This window comes from Urocitellus parryii, chromosome 9, assembly GCF_045843805.1.
Source record: "Urocitellus parryii isolate mUroPar1 chromosome 9, mUroPar1.hap1, whole genome shotgun sequence".
In the NCBI taxonomy this organism is placed as follows: Eukaryota; Metazoa; Chordata; class Mammalia; order Rodentia; family Sciuridae; genus Urocitellus; species Urocitellus parryii.
The window spans coordinates 7,517,628-7,538,099 of record NC_135539.1 but is presented as its reverse complement, the minus strand read 5'-3'; the positions used below and the strand labels follow the sequence as shown (position 1 = coordinate 7,538,099).

Here is a 20,472-nt window from a genome sequence, read left to right as displayed (position 1 = left end):
GTCTTTATTTTATTTATTTATTTTTTAAATATTTATTTATTTATTTTTAGTTCTCGGCGGACACAACATCTTTGTTGGTATGTGGTGCTGAGGATCGAACCCGGGCCACACGCATGGCAGGCTTGAGCCACATCCTCAGCCAGCATTCTTGTCTTTAGTAACCAGATTTTTCAAAAACATCCTGGAACACAACAGAGAAGCTGGGGAAGTGTGGAGTATTCACAGCCATTGACCTTGAGGGATTCTGAGGCCCTCCTTCTGCACACTCCCACCAACTTTGGACCTGAAAGGGTAAAGTTTCTAAGCTGGAAAGCTTGAATGTAAAAGATTAGGTATTATTAAGTTCCTCTGTTACACCCAGAACCTGAAATTCCTGAGATAGTTAAAACAACGCCCTACTGGCCATTTAGCCTAGGGCCTGTGCAGTTCGTCAGTTTGAATGTGTAACCCGCTTACGAATGACCAATCACCCTCGCCCGCCAATGAATGTGCCAATCACGTCTCAGAGTTGTTGTTCAAATTCCCCACGCCTCATGATGATTTGTTCTGATGTATGCAAAGCCTCCCGCCCTCCCCAAAAAGTGTACTTAAGCTCTGTTTGAACCTCTGCTCGGGGCTCTGGGCTGCTCTCCCTTCTTGAGTGAGCACAGAGTCCCAGCGCCCTGGAATGGATCCCTAATAAATCCCCTTTTGCCAATTGCATGGAGTCAGTCTCTTGGGTGGTCTCTCCCTCCGACGTTTCGCCGTACCTTTACAGACCCTCTCCCCTTTTTCTTCCCTATAGCCCCTACCTTCTCTCATTTGGATAACTATAACAGTTCCCATCACTGTGGATGGCAAGGGGTCCATCACCTCTAAGAAATCCATTCTCCTCTGGGCATCATAGCTCATACCTATAATCATAGCAACTCATGAGACTGAGGCAGAGGAACTGAAGTTCTAGTCCAGCATGGGCAACTTAGTGAGACCTTGTCTAAAAATAAAAAAGGGCTGGAGATGCAGCTCAATAGCATAGTGCCCTTCAATCCTGCAAGACATATTGTAAAATAAAAAGGGGCTGATGGTGATGTAGCCCAGTGATAGAGGACTCTAGGTTCAATCCCCAGGACCACCAAAAAAAAAAAAAAAAAGAGGATGATGAGGAAAAGGAGGAAGGAAATCCAATCTTTGTCAAACAGACATGAGTTCAGATCAAAGTGCCCTGCGCCAAATCATCCAGCACCTTCCCAGCACCTTCCCACTGGTTTTTAAAATAAGTCTCAATTCCACCACAGCCAACAAGAAACCTGGTTGACCCTGGCCCACCAGCAGATTTCCCTCAATCTCCTCCTCCCTAGAGGCCCATTCTGCTGGCCTTTCTTCTCCTGCAAAATGCCAAAATCCCAGGCTTGTCCTCGAAGGGGCTGCTCAGCTAATTTCTCACCGGTCAGGCCTCTGCCTAAGGGTCCCCACCTCAGGGAGGTTTTCCATATTTCCCACACAACATGCATGGTCCACCACACAGTTTGCAAGTGAACATTTATTGGTGTGACTCTTTGAATTTTTCCTGTCTTGGTCACTAAACTGTAAGCCAAGAAGGTTAGGAACAGCACCTTGTTCTGGATCCTGCCGGCTCCTGGATCAGTGCTTGGGATAGAGTAGGTATTGCAGATACTTGTGGAATGAACAAATGAACGCATGGAGATAAGGGAATATCCGAGGCCGCTGCCAAGTTGTTTTAACAATCCCTCTTGCAAGCCCTGCGCGGTGGTGCACTCCTGAAATTTTGGGAGGATCGCAGGCTCGAGGCTGGCTTGGCCAATCTATGGAGACCCTGTCACTAAATGAAAAGGGCAGGGGTACAGCTCAGCGCTGGCGTGCAAGAGGGCCTGTGTTCAGTATCCAGTACAGCAAACCAAAGCAACCTTTAACCAGGCCATAGGATGCGGAGGACAGTAGGCAGGCGCTTCCGGACTCGAGGCCGCGGCCCAACACCGCGTCGCCAAGGCCTAGTGGCCGTGACGCTGGCCGAAGCCCGGGCCCTAGCGCGCCACCTCTGTGCGGTCATGCCCCGCCACGCGTTGCCCGGCGCCAGGCCCGGCGGATGGGCGCCCCGCTCGGCCGAGGGCACAGAGCCTGGCCGCAGGCACGCCGGACGGTCCGAGCGAAGCGATGGGGGCGACGCGGGCCGCATCCCGGACCTCGCCTGGGCCCCAGCCCGAAAGCTCAACGCGGCCGCGGACACGGCGCGGCTTCCACACTACACTGCTCTTCTACTGGAGGAAGCGCGAGCGCCGCCACGGAAGGCACACGCCAGTCCCGGGCCGGGGAGGGAGGCCCAAGGGCGCCAGCAGAGCGCAGACGCCTAGCCCCGCCCAGCCCTCCGCCGCCACTCCCTCCCGCGCCGGGCCCCCCGGCTCCCCGGCGCCCAGCACCTGCCCCCCTCCCCCCGCGCCCGCGCCCGCCCCCGCCTCGGGGCCCGCCCCCGGGCCCGCCCCCGGCACCTCCCCGAGCCCCGCCCCCAGCTCATGCGGGCGCGCGCTGGCGGCTGCGCGCGCGCTGGCCTGGAGGCCGAATTGGAGGCCCATCTGGAGGCCGGGCTGGCCCGGCAGGCTGTGCGCGGGCAAGATGGCGGCGCCCGGGAAACAGACGCGGTTCTGCCGCGACAGCCTCTTCTCCTTCCTGCCCGGCGGCGCGCGCTCCGAGGTGACGGACGACCTGGCGACCGACGCGCGGGGCCGCGGCGCGGGGCGCAGAGATGCCGCCGCCTCGGCCCCAGCGCCGGCCGCGGCGCCCAACCCGGAGTCGCAGGACGCGGAGGGCGCTTCGCGGAGGCAGCAGTGCCGGGCCTGCGTGGACTTCAAGACGTGGATGCGGACGCAGCAGAAGGTGCAGATACCCCGCGCGACCTCCCAGCCCTGGCCTTTGGGCCCACACCTTGTTCTCGGGTGCCTTTGCCAGACCTCGAGGGCCCAGGGCCCGCGGCGTGGCTGTGCCCAAACTTTGCCCCCACCCCCAGGTAGACCTGAACTTTGAGCTGTCTGCAGCAGGAGGGCCGAATCAGCTGCAGGGCTTTTGTCTGGAGTCTGGGCTGCTGGCTGGTGTTGAAAAGGAGGGAGCTAATTTCTTTATTTTGCGTTGCTGGGTTAAGAACCCAGGGCCGGGGCTGGGGTTGTAGCTCAGTGGTTGAGCGCTTGCCTGGCATGCGTGAGGCACTGGGTTCAATCCTCAGCACCACATAAAAAATAAATAAAAATAAAAGATATAAAAGCACCTAAAAAGGGGCTGGGGATATGGCTCAAGTAGTATGCACTCGCCTGGCATGAGTGAGGCACTGGGTTCGGTCCTCAGCACCACATAAAAATAAAATAAGGATATTGTGTGCACCTAAAGCTAAAAAAAAATAAATATTTAAAAAAATAAAAATAAAAAAATAAAAGCACCTAAAAAAAAAAAAAGAACCCAGGGCCTTGCGCATGCTATGCCAGTGCACCACCGCTGAGCTGAATCGAAGGGGGAGCTTTATGGGCTTCTGGTTGGGGTAGAATGAACTGACCTATGGTCGGCCTACTTCTGCAGCGGGACAGCAAGTTTAGGGAGGATTGTCCACAGGATCGCGAGGAACTGGGTCGCCACAGCTGGGCTCTCCTCCACACCCTTGCTGCTCATTACCCGGACCTGCCCACCCCAGAACAGCAGCAAGACATGGCCCAGTTCATACATTTATTTTCCAAGTTTTACCCGTGTGAGGAGTGTGCTGAAGACATAAGGAAGAGGTGAGTTTCGACAGCTGCCTACAGGCAACAGTGCCTTAGGACTGAAGCTTGGGCCCCCTGGCTGATGTCATAGAGAGGGGCCTAGGAAAACAGGGCAGAGGTGGCAGAGGGTTGCCTAGGAGCTGGTGCTACTAACAGGGAGGGAATGTGTCATGTGAGCATTTCCTTTCTCTAAAGCCAGACTGCCAGGATCTACTGCTGGATACAGCTGTGCCAGATTCCTGGGAAGGGCTTCCGTAGGGCCTGTCCCTTGCCCAACACTCCTGGATGCTCCCCCAGGTTAGTTAGGTTGCCTAACTTCAGGAGCTGAATTGCTATTTTTAAGACCTTGAGAGCCTAATGCTTTTGCTTCCAAGAGTCACATTTTCTTCACTGAGGCCCCCAAGAGTCTGAGCCTGTTCCCCCGTAGGCATTTTTAGGCTAGATGTGTGGGGCATAGCTGTCCTTGCTGTTTGACACCTAAACAGTTAAAAAGGTGTATTGCTGATTTGGGGTACCAGGCCACAGGTGCTAAGCAACAGTTTTGCGGTTGTGCCTTGCCCTGCCCTTCCACACACTGCCTGGGGTCAGACACCAGTGAAGCGGCCTTATTATTATAAGATTGTAAAATTACCTGGTCTGTGCTTTAATGTCTTCCTCTAGGCTCTTTGCCAAGCTCCTTGGGTGGGTGTAGGAGCAGCCCTGGAAATCCACTGCATTCAGGAAACCTCTTGGTCAGCTCTGTTCTCAGAATTCCTACCTCTTGGAGCATGAGGGCACTCCCAAATGTAGCTCACAGCAGTGCCCCACCTCCTCTCCCTTAGCACTGACAGCAGAACAGCCACTTCCTCCTTACATCCTTCCTGTGCTCCCTCTTGCAGGATAGGCAAGAACCAGCCAGATACTCGCACCCGGGCAACCTTCACCCAGTGGCTGTGCCGTCTGCACAATGAAGTGAACCACAAGCTGGGCAAGCCTGTCTTCGACTGCTCCCAGGTGGATGAACGCTGGCGTGACGGCTGGAAGGATGGCTCTTGTGACTAGAGGATGGCCAGCCAGAGCCCATGGAGTGGCCAGACAGGGCCTATGGGCGCAGCCTGGCTGGTTAGAGATGAAGTGCTGATTAAAGTGCCTCTGAGCCGGAGCTTGTTGTATTTCAGTTGGGTGGTCCCCAGAATGCAGCCCCTCCAAGTTTAGTATACAAGTGAAGGTGCTTGCTGCAGGCACCCCGTGGCCTCCCCCTGAGGCCCCATGGAGCTGCAAGTAAGGGGGTCAGGAGCAGCCCACACTGCCCCTTGCCATTCAGGATACAGCCTCCCATCCACTCCAAGTTCTGGACCTAGTCCCCACACAGGAGGGCAGTGGGTCTGACGGGTTCTTTTTCCTATTCTTGGAGGCCAGGCTGTTGCCTTCCCACTGTGCCTGTGTGCTGTGGACACCTCAGTGCTGTGGCCTCAGTGATGCTGTGCTGTTGTAGGAAAAGGCTTGAGGCTGAGCTCAATTCTGTGCTCAGTCCCCACAGGGAGGAGCCCAGGCAGAGTTTTTCTCAGATTCCATCATTGGGGATCCTGGGGACAGCTTCCTCAGAATGAGACCAAAATAAAATGCTGGAGAACTGACTGAGGACTCGGTGTCTGTGTGCTTTGTGCTGGGGTTTACAGGGGGGACAGGGCCTGCTGTTGCCTCCCATGCTCAGGTGGGCCCTCCTGACTGGCAGGGAGAGGTTCTGAGGTGGTAGCAGGCCAGGGTTATTATAGGAATAGCAGGGAGGCCCCAGTGGCAGGGGCGAAGGGAGCCAGAGTAGCTGAGGAGCAGTGAGGCCAGATGGCATAGAGTCTTGAAGAGCCCCAGTCAAGATGTGGCATGTACTCCCATGCCGGGTTTCTGTTCTCACGACTAAAAGGCTCAGGGGTCACTCTAGTTAAACTGGGCTGCACAAAATAACCACACAAGAGACACAAATACCTTTTTCTTTGGGGTAGCTGTGATGGCTCCTCTGACCTTAAGGGTCTGCAGAAAGAGAGAGCGAGAGCACGCTGACCCCTTTTATTGAGGAGAAGCTATTCAAATGAGGCAAGGGGTCAGGTTTCAGGGGGCTGAGTCTATCTTCATGATGTCCACTGTCAGCAGGTTGACTGACACCTGGGTAGGCCACACCCAAGGGCACAGTAAGGAGGGGACACACACAAGGCACTTCCATGGAAGATTCTATCCTAAACAGGGCAAGGGGTTATATTACAAAGGAACAGGTGAACATAGCTTCACCCATGGGGCTGTAGGAAGACACACCCATTTCTGTGACTGAGGGCCTCAGCACCCAGCTGGGGAGTGTAACTCAGTCACCCGTAAGGTTGGCCTCCCACACTCCCAGCCCCTATGACGAAAGCTCTTGGAAGGTTTAGAGATGAGAAATGGCATAGAGTAATGTGCCTTTTGAAGTCCTGGCTGCTGGGCTGGATAAGGCAAGGAAGTAGGTAGGAAACCAGCTGAAGGGAGGCTCCTCAGAGAGGAAGAGAATGCTGGATATATTGGAAGGTAGAGCCAGAGAATTCCCAGGGTGAGAAAAGAGCTAAAGGAGATGGGCTTCAGGGTTTGGCCAGGTCAGCTGGAGATGCTCAACGTCAGTAAAATGGAGATGGCTAAGAGTGTGTGGCAAGTCTTGTGGGACCTGGTCCCAGCTCTGGGCTTCCCTGGATCTGCTCAGCTCCACCCTTGGTTTCCAACTGGAACAGCCAGATACCAGATCCAGTAATCATAAGCCTCAGGCAACTTCACCCCTGAGGGCCAACTGTGGCATAATCTTCTGTGCCTTCAGGGGAAGAGATGCAGCAGGCTTCTGAAGGTACTACCCAAAGGCCAAGTGTCAAAGGAGGTGGGAGATGTTGCTCCTCCTTCCTCTGCCAGGCATGGAGCTTCTCTGTCATTTGCCAAGGCAACAAAGAAATGATACATGCACATGTGCTGGGAACCAGTTTCAGGTTTCCTGCTGAAACTATGGTCAGCTCAGGACACTTATGTGCCATTCTTCCCTGCCTCACTTCCCCTTTTCCCTAACTGGCCTCCCTAGAATTTCACCTCCTAATAAAATGTCAGTTTGCCTCAGACTGTTTTCAAGGGCATCCAGGCCAAGACAAGTGGAACCTGTGCAAGGGCAGGTTCTGGCTTCTAATGGCACTTGAGAGCTGTTACAGAAAAGGGGCCAGTAAAGAGGGAGAAAAGTCAAGGAACACACCTTGTGTCCCTAAGGCTCAAAGGTCACACAGGTCCAGCAAGAGGAGGGGCCCAAAAAGGGCTGCCAAGAAGGGCCTGTGATAGTGGGGATGTAACTAAGTAGTAAAGTGCTTGCCTGGCATGCCTGTGGCCCTGGGTTCTATCCCCAACACCCCAAGAAATGGTCCCATGATGTAACGGGAGCATAAGAGGAAGGTGACTTTAAGAAGTGCTTCCTGGCTGGAGGTAGTGGTGGTGCAGACCTGTAATCCCAGTGACTCAGGAGGCTGAAACAGGAGGATCTCAAGTTCAAGGCCAAGTCTCAGCAATTTAGAGAGAACCTGTTTTGAAAAGAAAAAAAGAGGGGCTGGGGATGTGGCTCAAGAGGTAGCGCGCTCGCCTGGCATGCGTGCGGCCCGGGTTCGATCCTCAGCACCACATACCAACAAAGATGTTGTGTCCGCCAATAACTAATAAATAAATAAATATTTAAAAAAAAAAAAAGAAAGAAAAGAAAAAAAGAAGTGTGCCCTGGAGGGAGGAACTGGAAGAATCAAACTTTCCCCTAGGATTGGCAGATGGAGGTCACTGGCCACCTTCAGTCCAGATGTAGTTGGAAGCTTGATTATATTCGGTTTCAGAGGAAAAGGAAAGACAGGTATTGAAAGCAGAAGATGACAACTCAAGTTACTGCTAAAGGAAGCAACTGGAGGGAAATGGGGACAAAAGCTGAGAAATGGCATAGAGTAATGTGCCTTTTGAAGTCCTGGCTGCTGGGCTGGGATAAGGCAAGGAAGTGGTAGGTTCTTTTCGAAAAAGTACAGCATGTTTGGGTGCTGACACAAGCAATGGAGGAAGATAGGGAAATAGAGAACACAGGACTATTTGCTGCCTGCCAGTCAGGAGAGTGGGACTGGATGCAGATGCCAATCATTCAGCACAGGTGTCTCCCACAGGTCTGGATACAGTGTAACATCCAGACACAGTGGCCCACACTGCCCTCTGAAGAATGGACTAATACTCCTACCTGCACAGGATGAATGAAGCACTTGGCACTGTACCTGCTCAGTCAGCAGAGACTGCTTATTCCTGATCCTGGTCCCAGAAGACCAGAAACAGGTGACTGGGAGGCTTTTCCATGACCCCCACTGCAAACTTGATTCTCCATAAGATTCTAGACCCCCTAACAGGAGGGTCAGGAGGGAAGAATGGCCTCTGCCATTAGGGGGTGTTTGTCCAGGGAAAGGCACCCACTCAGGCCAGCAACATAGAAGTCATTCAGGTTCCCGCCAGGCTGGTCTGGAAGGAACACAAGGGAAGGAGCCCTGTCACTGAGCTGGGAATCTGTGGGAGACCTACTAGGGGCAGGACAAGGAGGCACCAGCTGGCCTGAGCACCCCTTCTGCTACTTCTCCATGCCCTCAACTAGAGTAAGTACTTCAGTGACAGGTCAATGAGGGAGACTTAGGTGTTAGGAGGGCTCTTGCAGAAGGGCAGGAGCAGAGATGTTCAACACCCTGGCATGCTGGCCGTCAGCACTGTCCTCCAGACAAGCTCTCTTCTGGAGTCCCTGTCAGGGAAGCTAGAACCTTCAGAAAGAGAAGCTAGGTGCCAATGGCGGGGGCAGGTGTCTCGCTAAAGGACCCCATTTAACTATCTCTGGTCCTCTGGGAACAGGGCCAGGAAGTAAGATGCTGGGCTTCAGTTCCCCTTTCGCACTCACCAAAGGTCTCTCTGCTCAGAGGACCAGGGTCAAATCCTTGTCCTTTGGCTCATCCTCCCAGCCACTGCAAAATCTGAGACCAGTGCCAGCCTCCCCTTGCCCCATGGGAACCTGGCGGTCAATCCCCAGAGAATGTCTCCAATTCGGACCCGGTCACGCAAGTAAGGGTGGGCGGGGCGGACGGAAGCAAGGGCTCAGGCCTCAGGCCTCGCGCGTGGACCCGGTGGGGGGCGCTGGCTCGGCCCCGCCCCGCGCGCCCCCGTCGTGGCCGGCGCGCGCTCCCGGGAGGCGGCAGCAGCTGCGGCGGCGGCGGCGGCAGCAGAAGCATCCGTAGCATCAGCATCCTCGGCAGCAGCCGCGGGCGGCCTCGGGCTGGGCCCGCCGGACAGACGGACAGAGGGTGCCAGGGGCGCGGGGCCGCCGGGGCCAGCCATGGAGGGCGCCTCGTTCGGCGCGGGCCGCGCGGGGGCCGCCCTGGACCCTGTGAGCTTTGCGCGGCGGCCCCAGACCCTGCTGCGGGTCGCGTCCTGGGTGAGTGGCCCCTGCCCAGCCTCCCGCTCTGGTCTCGGGCCCCGCCTCTACACGCGTCCGAGGTACCCCCACCCAAACTCTGCCCCTCGCCCCTCACCCCTCACCCTCCTCTGCCTCCGGCCCCTCCCCCCCGCCGCAGGTTGGGGTGACGTCACCGGGCTGGGCGCGCCCACCTGCGGGCGGGGGAGGGGCTGGTAGGGACTGAGGGACCTTGAGAGGTCACCGCCGGTTGCCCCCACCCCCGATTTCTCCATTGGTCTGACTCCAACCCCCTTCCTTAGCCTTCTCTCGGTTTTTCTTGTTCCCACGACCTGGAAGTGGGCACAGGGGTGGGAACGAGCTTTGCCAAGGGGCTTGAGCGCTCAGCCCAGGCTTGGCTGGAAGAAGGGGCTGCAGGAGCCTCCCTCTCCCCCCAACACACATCCGCCAGGCCCCCTTGAAGGGACCCGACACTTCTCAGGCCCCAGATCCAGCTGTGAGTTGAGGGAGGGGTTACTAAGGGCTGGGGCAACCGGAAAGGGCTCTGCACCTGGAGGGCTTCCTGGAGGTGGTGCGGGAGGAGCAACTGGGGGCAGTCTAGCCCACTGGGGCATGCCTTGCTGCTTCTCGCCCTCAAGAGAAGAGAGATGGGAGGTGGGTGCCGAGTTCTGGTCTTGTCCAGCTGGCGCCTGCCGCACCTCCGTGCCTGTCTTTGAGGAGGGCGGTGCCCGGGGTGGGGCAGGGGCCCCTGGACTTCCCGGTGGAGAGACTGACCAGACCAGGAAGCAAGAACCAGGCTTCTCCCCGGCTTTTCCCCCTCATCAGGTCCCTCAGAACTGGGGCGGGAAAGGAGTGAAATGATGAAGTTGAGAAGGGAGATCTTTTCTCGAAAACCCAGGCTGCCCAGAGCCCAAGAACAGTGTCTGATTTAAAATGATTATGGTCCACCTCCTACCTGCCTCTCCCAACTGGTGGGCAGGAGGAGGTCCTGAAGTTGGACTTAACCCCAGAGGTCAGTGGGGTCACCCTTTGAGCCCAAAAACTCATCAGTAAAATTAATGATCACAGATGGGGGCCTTCCTCGCTCTTTCAAGTGCCCACCACTGCTGGAACCGAGTTCTGGTACTGAACAAGACCAGAACTCGGCACCAGCCTGTTTACCCCTTATGGCCTGCTAGAGGGCAGGCCTCACTGTGGGGCCAGCTGCCCCTCTAGCCACAACCACCCTCTCCTGGCTCCATTCCTCCCTATCCCTTCTAACAAATGCAGCCCTGGAATCACCATCCAGTAATGGCTCCTGTTTCCACACTTTCAAATGGGTTCTGGGGGGCCCCATCCTTACAGAGAAGCCGGGTTGTGTGTCAGCCCTGATTCTTATGAGCCATGTGACCCTAGTAGATAAATCATTTCACCTGTTGGAGCTCAGTTTCCCCAACTATAAAAGTGATAAGGATAATGACACCTCGGTAGGGTTAGAGAATTCAGTGAGCAAAGGTATGCAAAGTTGCACTTTTAACACAGTGCCAGGACTTATTAGATGCTCACTAATGGTTCCTGTAGCCAGTAATTACTAAATTCGTGAGGGGTGGGAAATATGCGCCCCATGCTTCAGGGGGAATGCTGGAGCAGGCCTTGAGGTGTGGGTGCTGGCGGTGGGTGGCGGAAGCCCAGGATCTGGGCTGTAGGGAGGGGCCTGGCACAGGGCCTTCAGAGTCTTCGGCTGCTTATAGGTGTTCTCTATCGCGGTGTTCGGCCCCATTGTCAACGAGGGCTACGTGAACGCGGACAGCGGCCCGGAACTGCGCTGCGTCTTCAACGGGAACGCGGGTGCCTGTCGCTTCGGCGTCGCGCTGGGTCTCGGGGCCTTCCTCGCCTGCGCCGCGTTCCTGGTGCTCGACGTGCGCTTCCAGCAGATCAGCAGCGTCCGCGACCGCCGCCGCGCTGTACTGCTGGACCTGGGCTTCTCAGGTGGGCATGGACTGGCAGAAAGGGCGTGGCCCGGGGCGGGGAGAGCCGCTCCCTGAGGGGTGGGGCTTGCTCCAGAGCGAGGCTGGCTGCTCGGGGGCGGGGCCGGCGGCGGGTGGTGGGCGGGGCGGTTCCCAGGTGAGTGGAGGCAGGACCTGCGGTCCTGTGACCCAGCGCAGGCCTGGCGAGGCGCCGCCTGACCGCGAGTGGCCGCCCGCAGGGCTCTGGGCCTTCCTGTGGTTCGTGGGTTTCTGCTTCCTCACCAATCAGTGGCAGCGCACTGCACCCGGGCCAGGCACAGTGCAGGCGGGGGACGCGGCTCGAGCAGCCATTGCCTTCAGCTTCTTCTCCATCCTCAGCTGGGTGAGTGCGGGCCTCCTGGGCTGAGGGGCGGGGGTCGTCCTGGCAGGCCCCAGCTGACCCCTGCCAACCCCGGCTCCCCGCCCAGGTGGCGCTCACCGTGAAGGCCCTGCAGCGGTTCCGCCTGGGTACCGACATGTCACTCTTCGCTACAGAACAGCTGGGCTCTGGGGCCGGTCAAGCCTACCCTGGCTACCCGGTGGGCAGCGGTGTGGAGGGCACCGAGACCTACCAGAGCCCACCCTTCACCGAGACCTTGGAAACCAGTCCCAAAGGGTACCAGGTGCCCGCCTACTAGTGTCTGACAATCCCAGACCAGGGCCCGAAGGCCACCCCACCAACACGGGTCCTAAGTCCTCCTGGGGCCTCTCTGGAGTCCTAGAGGCCCAGCACCAGGGACAGCAGGGGTGGCCACTGTGGGCCTCGCCATCCAGGAGGGGATAGCACCCCTGGAGTGCCTGGGGCTGTCCCCATCAAGTTCTTGTAGGCCTAAGGTCCTGAAAAGGAGACAATGTGGCCTGGTGTGGACTGTCCTGGGAGAGAAGGTATTCCCTTCATGGACCAACTGACCGGGAGCTCAACTGTCCACTCTGAATTCAGAGGTCCAGCTGCCCTCCACAGCTCAGTGCAGGGATTGTACAGGACCAGGGACACTGGCCCATCCTGAGTCCAGGGATGGTGGCTATTGTTCTGCATCCCAGGTCCCTGTGGGTAGTGACTGTTCTTGCTCCTATTGTGGTGGTTTGTCATGTCCAGAGCCTCCCTTCATTTCCTCTCACAGGCTCACTTGACCAGCCTAGTCCTGTCTGTGTTGTGATTGTGGTCAACTCTACAGGTTTCATCTCATAGTGCTCCACAAGCTGCACCTCTCTCTGTGGCCTCTGCCCAGGTATAGGAAGTTCTGGTCAGGAAGGCACAAGAAAGCTATGTATGGAGCTGGGTACAAACCCTTTAGCCCAGGGGTAGGAACAGGGTACCTGGGTGCTGGGCAAGAAAAGCATCTCACAAGGAGAGAGGTCACATATGCCCACAGTGCCCCTGGAAACAGCCATTCCTGCAAACTGATTTACCCTGCGTCCTGGTTCAGACCCTTCCTTCCCACCCTGCACCCTATGTAAGGCCCAGCCCCAGATGGGGGTCCTTGTGTGTAGCTGCCTACTCATGCATTGCTTGAAGCTGGCTTTTCACATTAAATCAAAACCACACGCGTTGCCATATTTCATTCTTACAGACAGATGCCTCCCTCGGGAGTTGCAGTTGAGTGACAACCCTGTACATTGTAGCATAGACCAAATTATGTGTGAATATTTAAGTGAACATGTTTACAATTTTTGTATATATGGATCTCTCCCTTCCTCTTATGAAAGAATAATCCATGGTTGTGTATTTTCGGTGTCTCATGTTCTGAGTGCAACTTCTTTACAATAAAGACTGTAAATGCGTTGACCGTGATCTGGTTGCTCCTAGAATCATTACACTCCTGGCAAAGTTTCTAGCCCCTGCTCCTCTTGGTGCCAGGACTGGGGGGTACCAGGACTCAGAGGCTAGGAGGGAGCAGGAGGAGGAGCAGATTCTGGAGTCTCAGGTCCATACCCCTCCAGTGGATCGCACTGGTCCGGGTGGAAGCCTGCTGTTCACAGCAGTCTCTGGAATGCTGGGGTGCTAGGGAGACTCCCCCGTTTCTTTCTTTCTTTTTTTTTTTTTTTTTTGAACCAGGAATTGAACCTAGGGGTTCAATTGTGGCCCTTTTTATTTTTTTTTATTTTTGAGACGGGTCTTGCCAAGTTGCTAAGTGCTGGGGCTGGCTTTGAACTTGGGATCCTCCTACCTCAATCTCCCCAGTCCCTGGGATTACAGGACTGCACCTGCCTTATCCTTTCTTATAAAAGCAGTACTTCCTGGGACACAAGTCCCTCTTTGAAAGTGGACTTTACTGCTGAAGCTCAAGTTCATTTCCATGTCTTCTCCACACAGTCTCTCTCCCCCATGCCTCAGAAATTTGGCCTATAGGGGCTGGGGATGTGGCTCAAGCGGTAGCGCGCTCGCCTGGCATGCGTGCGGCCCGGGTTCGATCCTCGGCACCACATACCAACAAAGATGTTGTGTCCGCCAAAAACTAAAAAATATTGAAATTCTCTCTCTCTCTCTCTCTCTTTAAAAAAAAAAAAAGAAATTGGCCTATATTTGCATGTGCATCTGTGTGAGTACACATGTGTGTGTGTGTGTGTGAGAGAGAGAGAGAGAATATAGCCTAAATTTTATTTATTTATTTTTGGTACTGGGTATTGAACCCAGAGGCACTTAACCGCTTGAGCCACATCCCCAGCCCCCTTTTACATCACCTTACCAGGAGCTCTGTACCCATCAAAAAGTCACTGTCTAGTCCCCTTCTCTGCAGTCCCTGGTAACCTCTAGCTTGCTTTGCATCTCCATGAGTTTACCTAGTTTATTCTCATTAGGTGGAAACATAATATTTGTCTTTTTTTGTGTCCAGCTTCTTGAGTGTTGTTTCAAGTTCCCGTGCTGTAGCAGGTTTTGGTGCTTTGCTCCTTTTTTATGGCAGCGTAACATTCGGACCCTTTTGTTTATACCTTTGTTGAGCTTACTCAGGTTATTTTCTTTTTTCTTTTCTTTTCTTTTTTCGTGAGAGAGGGGGACAGAGAGAGAATTTTAATATTTATTTATTTTTCTTAGTTTTCGGCGGACACAACATCTTTGTTGGTATGTGGTGCTGAGGATCGAACCCGGGCCTCCTGCACGCCAGGCGAGTGCGCTACCACTTGAGCCACATCCCCAGCCCCTCACTCAGGTTATTTTCATCTTTAGGCGATTAGGCTGTTGTGAATAGTGCTGGTGAGCATATCCATATCCATTGAGTTTTGTTTTTAATTGTTTGGGGTATAGACCTAGGAGTGGAATTATGGGGTCATATGGTAACTTTTGGATCAATGGTACACTTTAAAAAAAATCTTATTATTGGGCTTATTGATTGATTGACTGATTGATAACAGTGCTGGGGATTGAACCCAAGTTCTTTCACATGCCAGGCAAGTGCTCTGTCACTGAGCCACATCCCCAGCGATGCTACCCTTTTGAAACCTGCCTTTCTTTTTTAATACTTTGTATGTGCATTCACAAAAAATATACCATTTGGGGTTTTTATCAGCATACCATGTTGCACACTTTTTTTTTTTTTTTACCTCCCGTGTATTTTGGGGAGTGTCTGCTTTGTCACATTTAGCTGTGGCCCATCCTTCTCCAGCTCTATGATAGGTCCTCGCCCTGTCTGCTCACAGATGGTTGCCAGGTGTTCCCAGCATTTTGGTTGTCTGAAGACAGTACTGCATGGAGCTCCTGATTTGCTCAGGGTCATTGTTTCTCCAGGGTTTATTCTAGAAGGATCCCAGTGTTCATGGGCTCTGAGCACTTGCTCGCTCTCTCTCTCTCTCTTTTTTTTTTTTCTTTTGATACCAGGGATTGAACTCAGGGCACTCAACCACTGAGCCATATTCCCCAGCCCTATTTTGTATTTTATTTATAGACAGGGTCTCACTGAGTTGCTTAGTGCCTCACTATTGCTGAGGCTGGCTTTGAACTCGGGATTCTCCTGCTTCAGCCTCCTGAGTCAGTGGGATTATAGGTGTGTGCCACTGCACTTGGTGCTCTCTTTTTAAAAATATATATTTTTTTAATTATAGATGGACACAATACCTGTATTCTATTTATTTATTTATTTATTTGCAATGCTGAGGATCAAACTCAGTGCCTCACACGTGCTAGGCAATGCCGATGTCTTGGGGGGCACCAGAATCAGGAGGCACCACAGCTTTGTAGGTTCAAACAGCAATTCTTTTTTTTTTTTTTTTTTTTTTAAAGAGAGAGTGAGAGATAGAGAGAGAATTTTTTAATATTTATTTTTTTTTTAGTTATTGGCAGACACAACATCTTTGTTGGTATGTGGTGCTGAGGATCGAACCCGGGCCGCACGCATGCCAGGCGAGCGCGCTACCGCTTGAGCCACATCCCCAGCCCCGAAACAGCAATTCTTTATTCCCGATCTCACACCAGCCTCCACACACGTTCAGGGGCAGTCTCGTTCTGCCCTCACAATTCACCTACTCCATGAGGCTTTTTCCAAATCCCATTTTAATCTCACGAGAACTCAACAGAAACAAGCAGCAGGAACACCCTAATCCCAGCAGCAATAATCTTCAACCTCAACTTCCCTAAAACCCCTATTGTCTTAAACCGGGAAACGCCTTAAACCGGGAACACCCTAAACCCAAGGACCAGGATACTTCCTCAAACCTGCAGGATACTTCCTCAAATCTGGATCCACCTTCGATCACCTTGAGCAGGGTCATCTTACTAAAGCACACAAGCAAGGTCGCAGCAAATTTCCAAGGCAAGTCCATTTAACATGGGGTACACTGGCAAGGATTACGATGCGTCAATACCTACTTGGTAATGGCCCTCAGCAAGGCAAGCACTCTACCGCTGAGCCCCAGCCCAGCTGCTCTGTTTTATTTTAGGATCTTAAGGTGAAGAATACCATCTCAAAAGTTAGGGAAGTCATATGATGGAAATAAAGACCGTATTACTTGCACGTTCTGGGGACACAGCATGCCTAAGTGTATGGAGAGAAGGAAGGGTTCCCATGGGCCAATGCTGTCATTAGGGGTGGGAGTTCTCCCCATAGGTATCCTGCAGTGAGGTTTAACCATTGGCGTGGGTTGCAGATCACACAATGACTGAGGTGGAAGTTGTGGCATTCTGTACTGTCCATACAGGGACTAAGGGTCAGTGGGACTGACAGAATTCATCTAGCTGGGGCTGGGGATGTGGCTCAAGCGGTAGCGCGCTCGCCTGGCATGCGTGCGGCCCGGGTTCGATTCTCCATGCACCACATACAAACAAAGATGTTGTGTCCGCCAATAACTAATAAATAAATAAATATTAAAAAAAAAAAAAAGAATTCATCTAGCTGTGCCCCAGGGACGAGGTCACCAGGGAGCAATTCTAGGAGGCAGATAGATACCTGGATGGATGATATTGAGGGTCTCAGGTGGGGCAGGAAGGTGTAGGACTGGAAAGTGTGACTCGCTTCTGGTCTGAGGAAGTCCAGGGGTGTGTGTGCTGGGGATTGAACCAAGGGCTTTGCAGAAGCACCCAGGCAAGCACCCCACCACTGAGCTACACCCCAGCCCCTTTTAATGTAAACAAAAGCTACAGCCACCTCTTCCCAGCCCCAGGCAACCCCTGCAAGCTCAGGGGCATCCTGGTGGCCTGGGTGCAACCATCTCCTGGTATGTTATGTTCCTTGAGTTTCATTCTGCTGTCCTTGTCATATGGGGAAAAATTTTTTTGGAGGTAGGAGTCTTCCAGTGTTGCTCCAGGTTGGCCTTGAACTCTTATGCTCAAGTGATCCTCCCCGCTGGGACTGTAAGGCTGTTATAGAAATTCTAACTGTGGGTGCAAATCTCATTTTCATGGTTTGATTATTCACAGCCCTAACAAGGTTGTTCCTAACCCCCCAAGGTCATCTCCAAAATTGCCCTTCATGTTATTTTTAATGTTGTTTTACAAATGTTTTTTTTTCCAAACTTTTTATTTGGAAATAAGTATAGATTCACTGAAAATCAAAGGGGAAAAGTACAGTGAAGGGAGAGGGAATGGGGAGAATCATGCAAGTAGGAGTTTGTCAGGATGAACCCAATTGCTATGTATAACTATAAGGCTGAGGAAGGAAGGAAGGAAGGAAGAAGGAAGGAAGGAAGGGAGAAGGAAGGAAGGAAGGAAGGAAGGAAGGAAGGAAGGAAGGAAGGAAGGAAGGAAGGAAGGGAGGGAGGGAGGGAAGGCACAGTGAGTTCCTGTGCACTCTTTTTTTTTTTTTAATATTTATTTTTAAGTTTTGGGTGGACACAATACCTGTATTTTTTTTTTTTTTAATGTGGTGTTGAGGGTCAAACACAGTGCCTCATGCATGCTAGCTGAGCTCTGCTCTACCTCTGGCCACAACCCCAGCCCCTCCTGGGCATTCTTTGTCCAGTTTTCCATGGGAGGATCTTGTTCTGCTGCAGTGTAGCCACAGAGCCTGCTGTTGACCTTTGCAGTCCAGAGAACTGGTACTGGTGACCAGTCTTACAGGGACCCATCTGCGTTTGCACATGTCAGTGGTTCTGAGTTGTTTTCTCAACTATATAACCACACCCACATTCACGGTACAGCACTGGTATCATGGCCCAGCTCCCTTGAGCTCCCCTCCAGAGTCCTGCTTCCCCTCTGCCCCAGTCTCTGGAAACCACTAATTTTATGATTTTAAGAACATTACATGAATAAAATCATACAGCTGGTAACCTCTCGAGATGGGCTTTATTCACCCAGCATAATTCCCTTGAGCTCCATCAAATTGTCTATATTAGTAATTTGCTCCTTTTAATTGCTCAGTATTCCATGGCAGGGATGTACACAACAGTTCAACAATTCGCCCATTGAAGGGTGAATTGGGTTTGTTCCAGTTTTAGCGCAGTTACAGAGAATGCTGCTATGACAGGGACGAGGTTTTGTATAACTGAGCATAAGTTTTTATTTCTCTGGGATATATGCCCCAAAGTGTAATTGCTGGGTTGTACAGTAAGTGCATGTTTAGTTTTAAAAAATGGAAAACTACTTTCCAGCTTCTTTAATTCCCTCTAAGCTTTTTTTTTTTTAATTTTTCGGCAGACACAACATCTTTGTTTGTATGTGGTGCTGAGGATTGAACCCGGGCCGCACGCATGCCAGGTGAACGCGCTACTGCTTGAGCCACATCCTCAGTCCTTTAATTCCCTCTAGAATGTTAATACATATACATGCCACAGCGTCTGAATGGAGAGGGATGAAATATGTCCCCACCATCCCTGACAACAGCTCCCCTGTCTTGGGGGCCCCATGTGTCCTGCCAGGGACAGCTTGTGCACATAAAGTAGGTGTGGGTGTGCACATTCCTTTTCCTAAAATGTTAAAATTTGGGATCTTCATATTTAGAACTCTAATCTACCTTTAACTCAGCTTATAACTGCTGTTTTTATCATAATTAAAAATTTTTTTTTTAGTTGTAGATGGACATAATACCTTTATCTATGTATCTACCTAATTTATTTATTTATGTGGTGCTGGGGTCAAACCCAGTGTCTCATGCATGATAGACAAGCGCTCTACCACTGAGCCACAGCCCATCATTACAAATTTATTATCCACTGAAGAAAGGCCAGTTATTTCTTTTTTTAAAAAAAAAGATTTTTTTATACGGACACAATATCTTTATTTATTTTTATGTGGTGCTGAGGACCGAACCCAGTGCCTCACATGTGAGGCAAGTGCTCTGCCGCTGAGCTGTATCCCCAGCCCAAGTCCAGTTATTTCAATCTCAGGGGCTGGGGATGTGGCTCAAGAGGTAGCGTGCTCGCCTGGCATGCGTGCGGCCCGGGTTCGATCCTCAGCACCACATACCAACAGAGATGTTGTGTCCGCCGAGAACTAAAAAATAAATATTAAAAAAATCTCTCTCTCTCTTTCTCTCTCCTCTCTCTCTCTCTTAAAAAAAAAAAATTCAATCTCAGTAACTTAAAGAGCATCCTTCCCCACTGATTTATAATACCAGCTTTCCCCAATAAAGGATTTTATAAATGCATGGATCTGTGACTGCATTCTCACTGTTCTCCTAGTCCCTCCCTTGTTGGTACAGCAATATCATACTAAATAGACCAATGTACATTGTTATCTTGATATTTTCTAGACCATGAAACCCATTTCTGTGTAATTTTTTTTTTTGCGCACCACCATGCTTGGCTCTGTGTTCTTTTTAATCATCATCATTGGAGACCTGATATATCCAGATGTGGAATTTTAAGTATTCATCCTGCTCAGTGCTTGGTTATTTTTCCCCTTCTTCAGTGTTGGGAAAGCTGTCATGATCTCTCCAAAGTTCCCTTTCATCACTCTTCCTAGAGCTGAGCTTCCAGAGCCCCATTCCATGGGCTCTCCTTTCTCCTCGGTTCCATCCTTTGCCATATCGTCCTAGGGAGATCTTCCCCAACTGGTTCTGCTTGCTTCTGAACCCATCTCTTGGAATTTTAGTCTTAAACACATTTATTTTCTAAGATTAAGATTCCTAATTGCGGGCTGGGGATGTGGCTCAAGCTGTAGCGCGCTCGCTTGGTATGCATGCGGCCCGGGTTCGACCCTCAGTACCACATACCAACAAAAATGTTGTGTCCGCCGAGAACTAAAAAATAAATATTAAAAATTCTCTCTCTCTTTCTCTCCTCTCTCTTAAAAAAAAAAAAAAAAAAGATTCCTAATTGCTGGGCCAGGGATATAGCTCAGTTGGTAGAGTGCTTGCCTCACATACACAAGGCCCTGGGTTCAATCCCCAGCATCACACACACAAAAAAGATTCCTCTGGCTGAATGAAACACAGCTAAGACCCATCTTGAGCAGGAATTTTTTTTTTTTGAGGGGGAAGGTACCAGAGAGCACTTAACTACTGAGCAACAACCCCATCTCTATTTTATTTTGAGACAGGGTCTTGCTAAATTGCTGAGACTTGCCTGGAACTATTGATCCTCCTGCCTCAGACTCCCAAGTTGCTGGGATTACAGGCATGTGCCACTATGCCCAGCCTAAATGTGTCTTCTTGTTTAGGTTTACCTTTAATAGCTTTTTTTTTTTTTTGCACTGGCCTGTGGATATAAACTTCAAGCCCTTGATTTTTTCTTTTTTGGTGCTGGTCATAGAACCTAGGGCCTCATGCATGCTAGGCAAGCACTCTACCACTGAACTACCTTCCCCAGTTGGAGCCATTCTTTTTTTGGGGGGGTGCGGAGGGGTGGTGGATACTAGGGATTGAACTCACTCAGGGGCATTCAACCACTATTTTGTATTTTATTAGAGACAGGGTGTCACTGAGTTGCTTAGTGCCTCACTTTT

The 20,472-nt window shown here is 51.9% G+C and overlaps 2 protein-coding genes across 5 annotated transcripts; both read left to right on the top strand.

Moving 5' to 3' along the window:
• Positions 1-2,592: 2,592 nt before the first annotated feature.
• Positions 2,593-5,354, top strand: Gfer (growth factor, augmenter of liver regeneration). 4 transcript variants are annotated; one of them, XM_026385447.2, is made up of 3 exons: positions 2,593-2,868; positions 3,592-3,755; positions 4,616-5,354. In XM_026385447.2, exons 1-3 carry the CDS (start codon positions 2,608-2,610, stop codon positions 4,776-4,778), a joined length of 588 nt encoding a protein of 195 aa, XP_026241232.2. In that variant the 5' UTR covers positions 2,593-2,607; the 3' UTR covers positions 4,779-5,354. The 4 variants fall into 4 exon arrangements, with proteins under 4 accessions (XP_026241232.2, XP_026241231.2, XP_077658691.1 ...); XM_026385446.2 differs by having other exon boundaries at positions 3,559-3,755; XM_077802565.1 differs by having other exon boundaries at positions 4,621-4,774.
• A 3,745-nt stretch (positions 5,355-9,099) lies between these two features.
• On the top strand, positions 9,100-11,925 carry Syngr3 (synaptogyrin 3). The gene is made up of 4 exons (XM_026385639.2): positions 9,100-9,198; positions 10,908-11,145; positions 11,363-11,505; positions 11,591-11,925. Exons 1-4 carry the CDS (start codon positions 9,100-9,102, stop codon positions 11,798-11,800), a joined length of 690 nt encoding a protein of 229 aa, XP_026241424.1. The 3' UTR covers positions 11,801-11,925.
• Positions 11,926-20,472: the final 8,547 nt, after the last annotated feature.

What these genes read in the sequence shown, in the direction of transcription:
- Gfer (XM_026385446.2), top strand. Translation starts at nt 2,608, where the DNA reads ATGGCGGCGCCCGGGAAACAGACGCGGTTCTGCCGCGACAGCCTCTTC. An exon ending in GGATGCGGACGCAGCAGAAG is followed by an intron (nt 2,869 to 3,558) that starts GTGCAGATACCC and finishes CTACTTCTGCAG; the next exon opens with CGGGACAGCAAGTTTAGGGA. An exon ending in GCTGAAGACATAAGGAAGAG is followed by an intron (nt 3,756 to 4,615) that starts GTGAGTTTCGAC and finishes TCCCTCTTGCAG; the next exon opens with GATAGGCAAGAACCAGCCAG.
- Syngr3 (XM_026385639.2), top strand. Translation starts at nt 9,100, where the DNA reads ATGGAGGGCGCCTCGTTCGGCGCGGGCCGCGCGGGGGCCGCCCTGGAC. An exon ending in GCTGGACCTGGGCTTCTCAG is followed by an intron (nt 11,146 to 11,362) that starts GTGGGCATGGAC and finishes GGCCGCCCGCAG; the next exon opens with GGCTCTGGGCCTTCCTGTGG. An exon ending in TCTTCTCCATCCTCAGCTGG is followed by an intron (nt 11,506 to 11,590) that starts GTGAGTGCGGGC and finishes CTCCCCGCCCAG; the next exon opens with GTGGCGCTCACCGTGAAGGC.